Source organism: Cornus florida, unplaced genomic scaffold (genome assembly GCF_030987335.1).
Source record: "Cornus florida cultivar Cherokee Brave unplaced genomic scaffold, ASM3098733v1 CherokeeBrave_3.0.0_Hap2_Chr10, whole genome shotgun sequence".
Taxonomy (NCBI): domain Eukaryota; kingdom Viridiplantae; phylum Streptophyta; class Magnoliopsida; order Cornales; family Cornaceae; genus Cornus; species Cornus florida.
The window spans coordinates 69,974,313-69,991,842 of record NW_026775580.1 but is presented as its reverse complement, the minus strand read 5'-3'; the positions used below and the strand labels follow the sequence as shown (position 1 = coordinate 69,991,842).

General features: G+C 33.0%; 1 protein-coding gene and 1 long non-coding RNA gene across 4 annotated transcripts; one reads left to right on the top strand and one right to left on the bottom strand.

Moving 5' to 3' along the window:
* The first annotated feature begins 10,346 nt into the window (after positions 1 to 10,346).
* On the top strand, positions 10,347 to 16,081 carry LOC132276575 (uncharacterized). Of its 2 annotated transcripts, none has more exons than XM_059778056.1 (5): positions 10,347 to 10,958; positions 12,233 to 12,294; positions 12,394 to 14,754; positions 14,906 to 15,023; positions 15,326 to 16,081. In XM_059778056.1, the coding sequence occupies exons 1-5, from the start codon at positions 10,844 to 10,846 to the stop codon at positions 15,946 to 15,948; spliced, it is 3,279 nt and encodes a 1,092-aa protein (XP_059634039.1). In that variant the 5' UTR covers positions 10,347 to 10,843; the 3' UTR covers positions 15,949 to 16,081. The 2 variants fall into 2 exon arrangements, with proteins under 2 accessions (XP_059634039.1, XP_059634038.1); XM_059778055.1 differs by having other exon boundaries at positions 15,317 to 16,081.
* On the bottom strand, positions 10,895 to 17,149 carry LOC132276576 (uncharacterized). Of its 2 annotated transcripts, none has more exons than XR_009470901.1 (3): positions 16,975 to 17,149; positions 11,376 to 11,520; positions 10,895 to 11,030 (listed from the first exon to the last, which is right to left on the bottom strand). It is a non-coding gene; the product is annotated as an uncharacterized LOC132276576 (long non-coding RNA). The 2 variants fall into 2 exon arrangements; XR_009470902.1 differs by having other exon boundaries at positions 10,897 to 11,035.
* Positions 17,150 to 17,530: the final 381 nt, after the last annotated feature.

Genomic DNA, 17,530 nt, shown 5'->3' with positions numbered 1-17,530 from the left:
AATATAATATTTAATACATAAGCATTACTAGCATAAAGCTCTTTCTGAAATTTATGAAAGTATTCCTTTGTAAACATACCCATCATTTGCTTCTCCATAGGCACCATGGATTTCAAGTTTGGCTGTTCATTAATATCAGCATGATCATCAATCACCTCTTCATGTCGTAGATGTCCAACTGCCCTGTTAAATCCTATAATAAAATCCATTAAAGAATTGTCCTTACAGCAATACCTCTTGAAGAATGCATGGGAACTTTCAGCTCTTTGACTGCTTGTCATACCAGCAGAGAAGAATTTATTGGTAAATGCTGGAACCCACTTATGACGCAATGTATACATTGTTCTTAACCATTCATTATTTTGTTGTTTACTTTTTTCAAGCGCGTGGTTCCAACTTTCTTCAAACTCTTCTATTGTATCTGAATTCCATAAAGATGATTTAAAAAGGTCATAGTAATCTCGAAATACAACTGAGTCCAATTTTTCTACAAATTTTTTTGAGATGTGCCAAATACAATAGCGATGAAATGTGTCTGGAAGAAATTGAGCTATAGCCTTTGTCATTGCAGGATCCTGGTCAGTAATAATAACTTTTGGAGGACCCTTTGGCATTGCATTAAGCCAAGTCTTAAATAGCCAAATGAAAGACTCAGTGGTCTCGTCATTTAAAAAGGCACATCCAAAAATGATTGTTTTTCCATGGTGGTTAACCCCTGTAAGTGGAGCAAATATCATCCCATAACGGTTAGTGTTGTATGTTGTGTCAAACACAACCACATCATTAAAAAAATTGTATGCTCTCCTTGCACTGAAGTCAACCCAAAAACACCTAGTCATTCTATCATCCTCATCTTTGTCAATTTGAAAAACAAAATTTGGATCCTTTTCTTGTTTTGATAAGAAATATTCATTCAACATATTTGCATCGTGACCTTTAAACTTCTCCCTCATATCTCGTTCATAATTTCGAAGATCTCTTTCTGTACACCCAACATTTTCAATACCCCCTACTTGCGTCTCTAAGATATCAAATTGTTGACACGTAGGCACATTTACACTTGCAAATTGTTGAGCCAGTTGTTTCTTCACATTTGAAACATTTCGATGTGACCTCAATAAGTGTATTTTTCTTGGAGTTGCAAGAGGATGATTGTGGCTCTCAATGAATTGTCTGATTGTATAATTCCCGTCACGTCTTCCTACACTTAACCTTGCTTTACAACCTTCGCGTACATTTCCTCGTTGTCTTTCTAATTTCTTACCACTATCTCCAATGGTCTCCACCATCTGCTTTTCTTTTTTCTTTGTTCTTCTATAAGTTTCATCTGTTTCTCCTTCTTTATAACAAACATATTGTTTCCAAATCGTTTCACCAGTTTCTTTATGCTTCTTACTCTTATCAATCCGTACACTGAAACCAGCTTCTCGTGCATACTTGTTATAAAAATCATAAGCATCATCTAAAGATTTAAACTGTTGCCCTTCTTTTGGTTTTCTTTCATAAGTAACTTGTGGAATGAATGTTCCATCTTTTTGTGTTATTCCAAATTCTTCTACTTCATTCATTCCTAAAAAGAAATATGGAATTTAAATATTGTTATATTTGAATAAAACACAATGCATTAATCAACTAAAATTAATTAAGACATAGTTCTATAAATTAAATTAATGGACAGTCCTATGTAACAATCATTCTTGAACACATTTAGTAATACAAAATGTGGATTAGTAATATATTTGAATCAATTAAAATTAATGAAACAAGATTTTTACTTTATGTATTGAATTAGTGATTTATAAAACTGGGCAAAGGAGGCTGAAGAATAGTAATTAGAATAAGGAACCACACAGAACTTAAAGATTTAAAGGGAAAACAAATTTACTTTTTCAAAACAAAATAAATAAAGAAGAGGAAACAGAAAGAGTCCTGATCTCTTGCTCCCCATGGAGCAAGAAAAATAATCCACACTTTTTATATAGACCGTTAGATTAAATCTAACGGTCATTTTACAAACCCACTTATGGCCTTTCCTTTTAAACCAAAACCACTCTCACACTATTTTACCATTACCACCTACTCTAACAATAAAAGGTAATTATCAAATTAAAAATAGAAAGCTTTGAAAAAAATTAATACCGTATATTTTACTAATAAATTTGTTTTTATAAATATCTTTTGGCTTTCACCTCTATTTTTCACGATTATGTCAAACAAACAAAGAAGAATTACAAGAGACTTGATAGGGATTAGGCGGTAATCGCAGGCTAAGGTACTATACAATTTTTCTGTTTCGAGTCCTGATCTCTTGCTCCCCATGGAGCAAGAAAAATAATCCACACTTTTTATATAGACCGTTAGATTTAATCTATGGCCTTTCCTTTTAAACCAAAACCACTCTCACACTATTTTACCATTACCACCTACTCTAACAATAAAAGGTAATTATCAAATTAAAAATAGAAAGCTTTGAAAAAAAATTAATACCGTATATTTTACTAATAAATTTGTTTTTATAAATATCTTTTGGCTTTCACCTCTATTTTTCACGATTATGTCAAACAAACAAAGAAGAATTACCACCTACTCTAACAATAAAAGGTAATTATCAAATTAAAAATAGAAAGCTTTGAAAAAAAATTAATACCCGTATATTTTACTAAGAAACATCTTTACTGCAAATATACTGCAATGTTGTATTTTGGAGCATGAATTGATTAATTGGAATTGAAATTTAAGAAAATTTCATTTAAAATTTGAATAAAAGTTCTTTCTATTCAATTTGAAGATAGACATTTGGTGAAATTCATTATTCAATATGTGAGTTTGATTATTGAATGATGATGATGTACGGACTATGTTATAGTTATTTGTGCATGTGAATAACAATATTATACAACTGAATAATGGAATAAGATGACATTGGTTTTATTCAAAATTGTTAAAGCTTAAACTAAATAAAACAAAAACAAAAATTTTAATCTCTTCATAAAGGGCTGAAACTTAACAAAATTTAAAAACATTTAATCCCCAAAGTCTTAAAGTAAACTCTTCCATGACAAATAAAAGTAAAGCCAAATAATAGACATTTAGGCCTCAAAACCTAGAAACTCCAGTCCATCTGTTTGCTCTTCCTCATATTTTCAAAATTAATGAAATATCTCTCCACTTCGTGTAAACCTGAATAAAAAAAAAAATCAACAACAAATTAATAATTAAGCATATATATATTGACTTAGATGAAATAAACGGAATTATTATTGCCAATAAAGCAAATAAAAAAATTTACAAAATAATGAAAAAAGTTCAAATTCAAACCTTGAACACATTCAATTACATCCATCATCCATATGTTCTGACCCATAAGAAATATTCTCCTCATTGTTTATAGTAGACCTGAAACAGAGAAAAAAAATGCATGTGAAACACTAATTAATTTCATAATTAAGTAATAATAATAAGCATGAGATAATGCTCACTTGTTAATAAGCGTTGGACAATTTCTTTTGTCATGTGACTGTCCAAGTTCTCCACAACCACGACAACGTCTACGATTTGTCTTTTTAGTCTCTCTCCATGACCTCAAACGTTTACCGCATCCTTTTGCTCTAACTTGAAGAGGATCATTAAAGGTTTGTTGTAGATGAATGTCATATTGCTTTTCTAATGATGAAGCATTTTTTCCTCCAATTTTACTTGCATTCATGGCTTTTAGTTGTTCATGAAATGTGTCCAGCGTGTTTATTAACAGTTCCGTACCTTCTTCTGAGAATGCAGCTTCATCAATTACAGCTGATGCAAGTTGAGATACCTTAGTACGTCTCACTAAAACCGACTTATCTTGTGCATCTTTAATCTCTAAACCATCTTTACCAGTAATGCTTCCAACTCTTGCAAACTTTGTCCATCTATTCTTAATATATTGCTCTGGCAAAAATACAACTTGCTTTATTCTAAAAAATGCTAGAATATGCTTGCATGGGATGCCTTCAAATTCAAAACGTTGACAATTGCACTTGACATTATCAATTAGCTTATCGTGCACAAGTTGTCGAACTTTAAGATCTCCATAAAGCACCCTATTGACCTCATAAACACATTGACTTTCATCATCCAATATAATATTTAATACATAAGCATTACTAGCATAAAGCTCTTTCTGAAATTTATGAAAGTATTCCTTTGTAAACATACCCATCATTTGCTTCTCCATAGGCACCATGGATTTCAAGTTTGGCTGTTCATTAATATCAGCATGATCATCAATCACCTCTTCATGTCGTAGATGTCCAACTGCCCTGTTAAATCCTATAATAAAATCCATTAAAGAATTGTCCTTACAGCAATACCTCTTGAAGAATGCATGGGAACTTTCAGCTCTTTGACTGCTTGTCATACCAGCAGAGAAGAATTTATTGGTAAATGCTGGAACCCACTTATGACGCAATGTATACATTGTTCTTAACCATTCATTATTTTGTTGTTTACTTTTTTCAAGCGCGTGGTTCCAACTTTCTTCAAACTCTTCTATTGTATCTGAATTCCATAAAGATGATTTAAAAAGGTCATAGTAATCTCGAAATACAACTGAGTCCAATTTTTCTACAAATTTTTTTGAGATGTGCCAAATACAATAGCGATGAAATGTGTCTGGAAGAAATTGAGCTATAGCCTTTGTCATTGCAGGATCCTGGTCAGTAATAATAACTTTTGGAAGACCCTTTGGCATTGCATTAAGCCAAGTCTTAAATAGCCAAATGAAAGACTCAGTGGTCTCGTCATTTAAAAAGGCACATCCAAAAATGATTGTTTTTCCATGGTGGTTAACCCCTGTAAGTGGAGCAAATATCATCCCATAACGGTTAGTGTTGTATGTTGTGTCAAACACAACCACATCATTAAAAAAATTGTATGCTCTCCTTGCACTGAAGTCAACCCAAAAACACCTAGTCATTCTATCATCCTCATCTTTGTCAATTTGAAAAACAAAATTTGGATCCTTTTCTTGTTTTGATAAGAAATATTCATTCAACATATTTGCATCGTGACCTTTAAACTTCTCCCTCATATCTCGTTCATAATTTCGAAGATCTCTTTCTGTACACCCAACATTTTCAATACCCCCTACTTGCGTCTCTAAGATATCAAATTGTTGACACGTAGGCACATTTACACTTGCAAATTGTTGAGCCAGTTGTTTCTTCACATTTGAAACATTTCGATGTGACCTCAATAAGTGTATTTTTCTTGGAGTTGCAAGAGGATGATTGTGGCTCTCAATGAATTGTCTGATTGTATAATTCCCGTCACGTCTTCCTACACTTAACCTTGCTTTACAACCTTCGCGTACATTTCCTCGTTGTCTTTCTAATTTCTTACCACTATCTCCAATGGTCTCCACCATCTGCTTTTCTTTTTTCTTTGTTCTTCTATAAGTTTCATCTGTTTCTCCTTCTTTATAACAAACATATTGTTTCCAAATCGTTTCACCAGTTTCTTTATGCTTCTTACTCTTATCAATCCGTACACTGAAACCAGCTTCTCGTGCATACTTGTTATAAAAATCATAAGCATCATCTAAAGATTTAAACTGTTGCCCTTCTTTTGGTTTTCTTTCATAAGTAACTTGTGGAATGAATGTTCCATCTTTTTGTGTTATTCCAAATTCTTCTACTTCATTCATTCCTAAAAAGAAATATGGAATTTAAATATTGTTATATTTGAATAAAACACAATGCATTAATCAACTAAAATTAATTAAGACATAGTTCTATAAATTAAATTAATGGACAGTCCTATGTAACAATCATTCTTGAACACATTTAGTAATACAAAATGTGGATTAGTAATATATTTGAATCAATTAAAATTAATGAAACAAGATTTTTACTTTATGTATTGAATTAGTGATTTATAAAACTGGGCAAAGGAGGCTGAAGAATAGTAATTAGAATAAGGAACCACACAGAACTTAAAGATTTAAAGGGAAAACAAATTTACTTTTTCAAAACAAAATAAATAAAGAAGAGGAAACAGAAAAATTGTATAGTACCTTAGCCTGCGATTACCGCCTAATCCCTATCAATTCTCTTGTAATTCTTCTTTGTTTGTTTGACATAATCGTGAAAAATAGAGGTGAAAGCCAAAAGATATTTATAAAAACAAATTTATTAGTAAAATATACGGTATTAATTTTTTTTCAAAGCTTTCTATTTTTAATTTGATAATTACCTTTTATTGTTAGAGTAGGTGGTAATGGTAAAATAGTGTGAGAGTGGTTTTGGTTTAAAAGGAAAGGCCATAAGTGGGTTTGTAAAATGACCGTTAGATTTAATCTAACGGTCTATATAAAAAGTGTGGATTATTTTTCTTGCTCCATGGGGAGCAAGAGATCAGGACTCTATATATATATATATATATATATATATATATATAATGTATATATATATAGATGGCATTAATGTCTTAGTTAGGTTAAGAACTACACTTGTAAAGATTTTAATTTTTATTTTCCTTTCCCACTGCCAATCTCATAGGGTTAGTTTGGTTAGCGTCAACTAGCTAGAAAGGAAAAGAAACGGAAAATTTTTAAATTATTTGGTAGTTTGGTTATCGTAACTGGTTGATTTTTCTTAAAATGTTTCCTCTATAAAACACGCGAAAATTTCTGTTTAGCGTGAAAGTTGTATTTTCAATTATACCCTCGGTAATTATTTTAGGAAAGTAATATTTTCGCAACTGGTTGATTTTCTTTAAAATGTAATATAAAGCAGAGTGTTGGGTGAACAATTAGGATTAGTGTCTCTACGGATGCAATTTACAATTTAATTCGTACATGTACTTTTTCATACATAGACTTCTCTAGACTTTCGGACTCAAAGTAATTAGATGTACCAAACTAATTTAATTTTAATTCTACATATATTAGATGTATCAAATTAATTTAGTTGAAGCATTTTTCTATGACTAAAAGTATATATATTAACTTCAATCTTTTTTCCTAAATATTTTTCGGAACAAAATTTTTTATTAATTAACTTCTACCCATAATCACATATATAAAATTATTAAATATCATAATCTTTGTTTCATTTTGAATTTAAAATTTTAAATTTGTTCATGAGTCAGAGCAATGTCTCAAAAGAGCACAAAGTAATCTTATAACTAAAAAGGTAGTTTTGGTAACTGCAATCACTTCTTTTTACTTTCATACTTTCCAAACTCACAAAATAGTATTTTCTCATAACTTTCTTTAAAAAAATTCTTGCGAAACTTGATTTTTTTTTCCTTTCACTTTCTATCATAATTTTCTATTTAACCAAACGGACCCTTAGGAGTAGTTTGGTTAGCATGAAAGAGAAAATTTTAAGGAAAATAATTTTCTTACAACTGCTTAATTTTCCTCAAAATTTTTTAGAGATAAAATACGGGAAATGTTACTTTCCCGTGAAAGTGATGCCTTCACATCTTAGTTTCCTATTATGCCCATGTCACCCTTCTCACTTTCTCCACAAACTTCTATAACAAGTGAGTTTAATTCTTTTGTAAATTGCTTATAAGATCATGTAAATACCAATTTAATTGTATATAGTTTTATATCAAAATCAAAATTTTATTTTATTTTATTTTTTTCCTTCCATAATTAATAATGATTGAGAGTATATATATAAATCTGAGTATTTAGTAACAAAGTGTTGGGTAAAAAACTAGGTTAGTGTCTTTACGTATACAAGTTTTTAAATTACAATTTAATTCATATATATATATATTTTTATACATAGACTTCTCGTGACTATAGGACTCAACTACTGAAATGTACCAAATTCATTTAATTTTAACTCTACGTATATTAGATATACCAAACTAATTTAATTACAAGTATTTTATTTCTATTAGACTGAAGTTTTTTTATTTTTATTTTTATTTTATGACTAAAAGTATATATATTAACTTCAACCTTTTATCCTCAAGAATATTCGGATCAAAATTTTTTATTAATTAAACTTGTACCTATAATCACATATATCAAATTATTAAACATTAGAAGACAAATACTATAATATCCATTAATTTATCTTTGAACGTAAAATTTTAATTTTGTTCATAATTCTAGAGATATGATAGTATCTCAAAAGAGTACAAAATAATCTTATAATTAAAATGGTAGTTTTGGGAACTACAATCACTTTCTTTTCATTTTCATTCTTTGCAAACTCACAAAATAATATTTTCTCACAACTTTCTTGAAAAATTTTCTTGCTAACCAAATACATAATTGAAACTTAATTTTCTTTTTTACTTCCTTTACTTTCTTTCACTTTCACTCTCCATCAAAAATTTCTATTTAACCAAACGGACTCAAAAGCAAAATGAAAAATATCCCCGAAACAATCATGATTGACCACGTCAGACTTTTAAGAAAAAGGAAAATCACAGTTTGAACCACCCGTTTTTTAGATATAAACCAAGACTTTATATTTCAAAAAAACTTCTAAGTAATTTGGAAATCTTGTAAGTCTACAACTTTTACTTTCTCTAGACTTTATAGGCTCGGGATTCATAAACCACAAAAATTTATACAAAACATTATTAAAACTATATAATAAAATATATAAAAAAAACCCAATTTCTTCGATTCTACCATCACTATGCCGGTTTCATGTTTTACCCTAATTCTTATTTTCAAAAATTGTGAAAAAGAGTACCAATTGAATAGGTATTGGAGAAGAAAACTCGTTATAAAGTATAGAGGGAGTGTGAATCCCGGATTGATATCGTTGTGAGAATGTATTCGGTTATTTAACTTTTTTTAATTTGTAAGAACTTATACATATATATATATATATATATATGTATATATGTATGTATGTATGTATACATATATATTTGATATATATATGTCAGATTTGTGTATTTAACTGTCATATCTTCACACCATTGCCTTTTTCTTTCCACCATCATTGAGTAGGCTTTTATTCTTTTATTTTTTCTTTCAGTTCACGCAAAATTATAGAGGAAGTTTATTATCTGAGTCTTATATTTTAAGGAGTTTGACATGACCAAACCACGTCACAGCTCGGTAATTATTTTGGGAATGAGATTCGGTTGCTCTCTCACTTCTCTTCACAAAATATATGAATATCTATAATTACAAATTATATAATGGTCAAATTCTGTAATGAATGTAATATTTTGCACTCAATTCATTTATTTATTTTGATCTTTCAATTTTTTTTACAAGAGATTTTTCAATTTAGAAAAGAAAAAAAAGAAAAAAAGAAATGCAATTGTCGGTAAATACAGTGTAAAAAGGTTACCCATATATCAGTATAACATGGAATCCACAACTTATAGCACAGATAAAAATATTCGAAGACATTCCAACCACTCCAACTTCATGTGTCAATTTCCTTTACGACAAGAGAACTTTCACTTTATTAGCTAATCAATCATCATATCAATTTCAACCTTCTGTATCCCATAAAACAATTCTAAAGTCTAAATTTTAGAAAGTGAATAATAATAATAATTATTATTATTATAATACATGAACTTGTTTCCCCGACAAGATTATACTCAAATTTAAATTCAAATAATAATAATTATTATTATTATAATACGTGAACTTGTTTCCCCGACAAGATTGTACTTGTAAGTTGCTGTTTGTTTCACTTTCTAAAATTTAGATTAAAACAATAATTAAGCAATAAAAAGCCATTAAGCTAAATTCAAATTTAGATTTAAATTTGAATTTAAATTCATTAAAATGAATAAAAAGCCAAAAGCTAAGGATAGAATGAGGATTATCTTAATAATTAATCAATAGGATAAGTAAAATTAAACTTAAATTGAATTAGACCTGGAGTTAGAATCTGGATTCTAAGGACTTCACATGTACCCAGTATAATTAGTACAACTCACTAACAAACTCATGACGAAATGCAACACCATGAAATAACGATATAATGTAATTACATAAACAATGTAAAATTATTACATAAGCAATGCAAATTATTAAATAAACAATATATAAAGACGAAATGCAACACCATGAAATAACGATATAATGTAGTTACATAAACAATGTAAAACGCATAACAACATCAAACGGCACAAAAGTGGATCTGAGTTCCTCAAGTTAAACCCAATACGAACTTCTAAAGAATGTCCGTCCTTTTTTTTTTTTTTTTTTGGGAATTTAAGTTCAAATTCATTAAAATAAATGAAAGGCCAAAAGCTAAAGGTGGAATGGGGATTATCTTAATAATCTAGCAATCAAGGTATCATCATTTGTTAATAAAAAGGTAAAATTATAATACACACTACATGTCAAACTGGAGCTTTCATCCATTTTCACTAGTGAAAATGTTAGTTATGATGTCACATATCCATACAATAGTAGTCACCACTTAACTCCAAATAGCCATTAGAAACAATGAAAAAGGTTATTGGAATTTATTGGAAGAACTTCTAAGGATAAATTGAGAAAAGCAAAGAAAAAAAAAAAGAATTTTCTGATAGTAAAGGCTTTGATGAGAAGCTCTTTGAAACCTCTGCCATTGCTTGAATTGCAATGAAAGTCAGGGTATTCGAGTGTCACAGAGAAGACCACACCCCCCCAGCTAACGTTCACGTCAACCTTAAGATTCGAAACTTTTGCAAAGGACTTCCCACCTCACCCAACACCGAAAGAACCCTCCCAACTAAATGAGAGACACCACATTCCTTTCTTCTCTCATGTGTAAAAGAACAATTCCAGGACTCTATCTAAGAATCTTATCTCCATTGTGGTAGCTGAAACAGTTGTCTGAGTTTCGAATTGAGTTCCGGGAGAGAGCTAACCATGGCAGCAAGATCAGACTTTGCTCAGAAGCTTCTGAGCGATCTTCGAATGCGGAAAGAACGTATGGGGATGGCTGCATCGCAAAACTCGAGCCGTTCAACTCCGGTAGTCGGAGGTAAGCATCTAAATTGGGGTCTTTACATTTTGTAAACACTTTGCAACTGGGAATATGATCATCCAATTTTATCTGTTCTACATAAAAAAAAAAAATAAAAAACATAATGAAAAAACATCAACATAAGAAATTTGTCAGGTCTAGCATTATGAGCATAAGGATATGTAGTATCAACTTCAATGCAGGTGCGAGAGTGAATAACTTATAATTGAAGATAGTGACTCTTAAACAAAAGCAGAAGGTACCAACTGCTTTTCAAAAGTTAAGAGGATCAGTTGGAAACTGCAAAATTGTGAAGAGAAATTTTTTTTGACATGTCATTTATTCCTCTCATTTACACACACACACACACACACACACATCATATTTATTAGTTGCATCTATCGTACAAAGTATTTTCAAGGATATCAAATTTACCTGTTACATCTAATCAAAACCCTTATTAGTCTAGAAGTATCAACTCCATTGTGGAGCAAATGATGGTGAATGTATTATAACTGAAGTTGGTGACCCGTGAACAATATCATAACTTTTGTCTTCGGCATTATTGTTCAATGACTTCCTGCAATTCCAGAAGTTAGCAGGATCAAAACTGCAGAACTGTAAATAGTATTTCAAGGACATCAGATTTACCTGTTCCATCTAAGCAAAAACTTTATTAGTAGAACATTGCTATGTCTAGAAGTATCAACTCGATTGTGGGGCGTATGATGGTGAATGTATTATAACTGAAGTTGGTAACTCGTGAACAATATCATAATTTTTGTCTTCGACATTATTGTTCAATGACTTCATGCAATTCCAGAAGTTAGCAGTATCATTTGGAAACTAAACTGTAAAAAGAATTCTTTCACATATCATTTTATTTATTCCTCTCGTTTGTGTGTGTGTGTGTGTGTACTTGTTGGGGATGGGGATTGGGGAAGAAGATGTTCCCAAGTAATGAAATGGAACTTGAAAATTTCAGTACAAATACCTTTTTTTAGAGAAGTACTCAGTGTTCATGACATTGAACATGTGCATACATGTTTGTGTTTCAAGAACCTTAGGAGATACATGGAAGGATATATTTACAATCAAACATATAAGGGGAGTGGCCTTCTACCATAAATGTTTTAATCCTGATTTTTGTAAATCTAGTCTTGTTTAGAGTAGAAGTCATGTGTCTAATACCTGCCTTCGAGAACTAATAGACATTGTATCAGTAAAATGTTGATGCATGCATTGAGGCAAGTATTTTGTGTTCTTTATTTCTTATGTTTCTGGATCAACAGATGCATATGGAAACCATGGTCGTACCTACAAAGGATCTCGACAAATAAAATCACTAGAATCTGTAAGTCCTTCGTCAACCTACCTGAAGATTGTGTTCTTTACTGAGACAGCTAAGCAGTTCTGCGAAGTTTAGTATATCATATATTTCAGTTCCTTGCAGATTGGTTCCAGGCCAGCGAGCTCAGGGAGAAGGTCTAGCGGAGGCAATAGATCACTCAACAATGAAGCATCTTCAAAACAGATCGTTCCTTTCGGAGGAGGCCGAAACTCACAACAGGTTGGAGATCTGTCCATGGCCCTGGCTTTTGCCCTTGAACATGGAGGAAAATTCAGTAAAATGGATTCCTCAGGCAATAGTTCAATGTTAAATTTCCTCCATCAAATTGGTAGGAGATCACTGGATTACGGGAAGATGGAAAGAAACACTTTTGATAAGCACCGACCTTCAAATAGTCAGTTTCCTACCCTCTCCCATCTCCATATCAAAGAAATATCAAGAGGGGCACAGAAATTGAACCACATTCTCAAAGCTTGCTCTAATGGAATGAACTTTGATAGGTACTCAATAGAAATTGGAAGGGAACTGTTGAAAGGGGCCATAGATTTGGAAGAGTCTCTGAGAATGCTTGTTAACCTGCAGGACGCTTCAGAGTACATGATCAACCCTCAGAGAAAAAACCGGATTAGATTGCTCGAGGAGGATGGGGAAGAAGAAGATGGGACTATCAGATTACTTGAACAGAAGCAAGTGGACCGGCCAAGATTCTCTTTTGATAAGCCCACAAGGAATTCTAATGGCATCCAAGAGGTTGCAAAGACTGACCTCAGGCAGAAGCTGATGGCCCTAGCATATCCAACAGAAGCTCCTAATGTCCCCGGACAACTAGCTCTAACTACCTCAAATTTGGGGTCTCATAAGAGGGCAGCTAGCCCTGATTTCAAAGCCCTGTCTGCATTCTTGGAATCAAAGAATAATTCAAGTTCATCACAATACAAACCAGAGAAGGGGAGAATGCCAAATGTAATTGCAAAACTGATGGGACTGGAAGACCTTCCGAAAAATGGAGATTCAAAGACGAGGAAAGAATCAAACTCAAAGAAGCAAGACCAGATGCTCCCAAAGAAGACTGCTCATGCAAGTGCCAAGAATGCTGAACCAAATACGAGAGGTACTAAGAATCCAGAATTTCCAACTACTGAGAAAAGTGTGCAAGCCAATGAGATACCACTAACTCGGGATACTACATTTGTGCTGAAAGCTGAAAAGATTAAGGTGACTCGAAATGCCAACACCGAGGAGTTGATTCCAGATGGAAAATCACACAGGAAAGACTTGGAAAAGGCTGATAAACTAAACACAGTCCCGGGCTCAAGAAAGGCCACCTCCACAATAAGTAAGCAACAAAACAACATCAGCCAATTACATCAGACTACAGTGAGTAGAAAGGAATTTCAGCAGGAGGGAGGACATGATAATACAAAGCACAAGGAACAGAAAGGCACAGAAAGGGGTGAAACCAAGCAACCAGTCTCAAAGGATGAGCTGCAGCGGAAAGCACCACAGAAACACAAAACTCCAGAAGCTTCAAATATAACACAAGAAAAACTTGAGAACAGGGAAAACACAGTTCAAGCAGAAAAGAAAAACGCAATCAGGCTCATCCCAATCAGTCCACAAAAGCCCCAGGATGATCAAGGATTGCATCAGCTGCACACACTAAGAAAATCCGTGGCTCAAGAAGAAAAGCATCAAACAGAAAAGAGCGATCAGCAGAGTGCAAAACAGAAGTTTCTGGTAAGGAAACCAAAAGGAAGTGAAGTGGAATCCAAGAGTTCATCAAGACGTGTGCATGATGCTACAAGTATGCAAAAGCAACAGCCACATATGAACCAAGTGGCACCTACTAAGAGAAGTTCTACAGAAGCTGTTGATGCAAGACCGGTGAAAGGGCTACCAAATAGCAGACACCAAGAAGATCGTGTCAGATATGGAAGTAATATTAACTTGAAGGTTGACACAAAAAGTCCAATGAGCGGAAACTCAGCTCAAAATGCATCTCCAAGGGAACTTGGATATGAAACAGAGAAGGTAAAAGGTAGCATTCTAGCAGCTACAGAAGGGAATCATGTCCCAGTCCCAACCACACAGAAGAAGGTAGATTTTGTGAAAGTGAATAGAAGTGAGGCCCCTAGAAAAAAGGATGAAGTGAGGAATAGAAGAAATGGAGCTTCACATAACTTTGCAAGACCGTTAAAGCATCAGATTTCAAGTTTTCAAGAAATGAAACAAAAAAGGCGTGACAAAATCGGCTTCAAAGGAGCAGAACAAATGAGTGCCAACAGGTCCATAGAAACACAAGTGCGCATTATTAGATCCAACAAATCAGAAGCAAGCATTCAGTCACGGAATGGGGCAGAACAATTGCGTATTGAAATTGAACAGGCTCCTACTTTTTACAGTTCCGAGGGAGATGAATGCCGAAGCCCAAAAGTACCTCATACTCTAAATCCGAATGACAGTGTAAGCTCATCTTTACCAAAACTTATCAATTCACAGCATACTAATTATGACTGAACTATCATTTAAAAAGCAATCTACTACTTCTTACAAAACTGCATAGTTCTAAAAATATGCAGCAACCTCACGTTACGCTTTGTTGGATGTTATGCAGTGTCGTAACAGAACCTCAGAACTTTCTACAGTTTCTATTGATTGCCAAGACCAACTACCTGCTTTCAGCAAAGATCAAGAAAAGAAGTCTCACAAAACTGTACCAAGTCCAATTAATGGTAAGTATAAAAGGTTCAGGCCTATCACCTTTTCTTCTTCTTCTTCTTCTTCTTTTAATAATAATTTTAATGGCATGATTACACAGCAAGTAGTCCTTCCCTACCCATAAAACACCCATTTCCATGCCTGTACCTAACCTTTCTAAACAAGGAGCAGAAGACCTCCTAAGTAAGAAAGCTGGTGGTAGTGGCTAGCTTTACATTTTATATGTTCTTACCTTCCCCACAACACACACACACATAAATGACAATATATTCATGGATAAAATTAGTAACTAAAGCTGATTCCTTAGATGTTGCAGGAGTCAATGAAGGAGGCATAGGAATCTATGACTTTTCACAAAATGATCACAAGAAAGTTTCCAAATCGGAGAAACAAGTGCTATTGACAGAATGGGAAACAGATCTCAAGCAGATACTGATAAAAAGTCAACTATTTCTTAACACAGCAGAGGCCCTTTTCAAACTCAACATACCTATTGGCATTCTTCAGGGCAGTGACTATTATAGTCAAGATGAAGAAAGCAGAATCATCCTAGACTGCTGCTATGAAGTAATGAAAAGAAAAGGAAGAAGACAAGAGCTCGCTATTCATCCTTTTGTGAAGATATCAATCAGTTCTGTGAAGATATCTTCTTTGGATCATCTGGTAAAACATTTGTACAAAGACTTGGAAAGGTCAAGATTCTATGGTAGCAACGGGAGTAACGAATATGACGCTGCTGACTACCTCCATAAACTGCTTGAAAGAGACATCCAAGACAGAGATCCAGATGTGAACAGTATGTGGGACTTCAGTTGGAACGAGATGATGTTCACATTTCATGAAAAAAATGACGTTATAAGGGATGTGGAAAGGCATGTGCTCAATGGACTTGTAGACGAGATCGTGAAAGATCTATTAAATGTGTGTGTTTCTATTTGATTGAAGACTATGGCTTCAGTGTAATTTTGGAACCTGTTTACTTACTATTATTACTAGCATTTTGAAGTGAGTTTCACAATTATGGATATGGTTTGTAAATGATAAATTAAAAGGTACTGTATTTTTTGAGGTACATCAAGCTCATATAGCCATGGCTATCAAATTACCATGCATAAGAACAATAAAGCTACCAAGCCAGATGAATTTGGCAATCTTGTTAAAATGCAAGAACTTATTTTAATTTTTCACCGCATTTCGGAAGAAAAAAATCTATCCAATGCCGATACACTGCATTAAAAGATACAAGCGGGGAACAGTAAAACTTGTGTAATTTGCTCTGAGTTCTCTTGCCCACGCAGTTGCATCATCGAGAATGCCATAGAATTCAATAATGATATTAAATTGTTAATAATACTCTCCTTTAACATAGTCAAGTACCAAGAATAACCAAGCTTTCTATGACCAATCCATCTCATGGAACAAAACCATAAATTTAATTTTTTTATTTATTACATATAACAAATCAGTGAAAAGAACCAATAACATAGCAATTTAATGAATTTGTTATAATATTTGGCATGCGATTATATACACTCCTCACTGAATAATTAATTTTTAATTTAGGATTATACACACACATACATACATGTTAACTTTTTCTGTGCAATCAGAACAAAATGAGCGACTTTAACAATTAATTGACTAGTTCTTATAATTTCTAAGCTAGCAAATTTTCGACGAACTCTTACCTAAAACGGAAAAATTTATGTACGTGTGGCTAATATTTGGAATGGAAAGAAAAGAAAAGTAACAAAGAACGGAAATTCAGTTCAGTTATTGAAAACAATTAGGGAAAGAAAAATATATTGTTCATAACTAGCTCGATAAGTTAAGAAATTTTATAAATCTTTTCTTTTTTAATTTTCTATCGAAGATTTCCGAGAAACAAACAGAAATCAAAGGAAAACAGACATGGGATGAATGACAGACATTTTGATTGATTTAATAAAACGTGGAATGAAATACCTGATGCTGACAATCTATGGATGGAACAGAATGGTACCATTCTGATGATTGATCACGAAGCCTCCAACAATTGTTGAAAGACAATTTGGAGTACCGAACAGAACTGAAGTTGTTTGGTACCGTGGAAATGAAAAGAGACGAAACGGAAAGGAGGGGATGCTATGAAAAGAAGGGAAATGATAAAAATCATTTCATAAATTTTTATTTTATAAAAATAAGGACAAAAGTTCATTAAAAATGTTAATATAAGTAGGGACGGAGCCAGTATAGGACCAAGGGGGGCATATTGTCACGGGCTTAGAGTTTCAGCACCACTCTAGCTGCTCCCGTGCGGCACCAAGACGTTGCTTTCACTCTCGCAAGTACTTGGTCAGCCTAACTCCCGTGCACACTTTAGCCAACACACTCCCCTCGTGCGCTTACTAGTGTTGTAGTTGCCCTCGCCCTCTCCTCACTTGGCTTGCACACTCACACACACTAAGGCACTTAAGTTGGCAAGGAAAGAACACTTCTATTACTTCAAAGAATGCTTTGTACAAGGCTAACACTCAAGCTC

What these genes read in the sequence shown, in the direction of transcription:
- LOC132276575 (XM_059778055.1), top strand. Translation starts at nt 10,844, where the DNA reads ATGGCAGCAAGATCAGACTTTGCTCAGAAGCTTCTGAGCGATCTTCGA. An exon ending in AAATAAAATCACTAGAATCT is followed by an intron (nt 12,295 to 12,393) that starts GTAAGTCCTTCG and finishes AGTTCCTTGCAG; the next exon opens with ATTGGTTCCAGGCCAGCGAG. An exon ending in CTCTAAATCCGAATGACAGT is followed by an intron (nt 14,755 to 14,905) that starts GTAAGCTCATCT and finishes GATGTTATGCAG; the next exon opens with TGTCGTAACAGAACCTCAGA.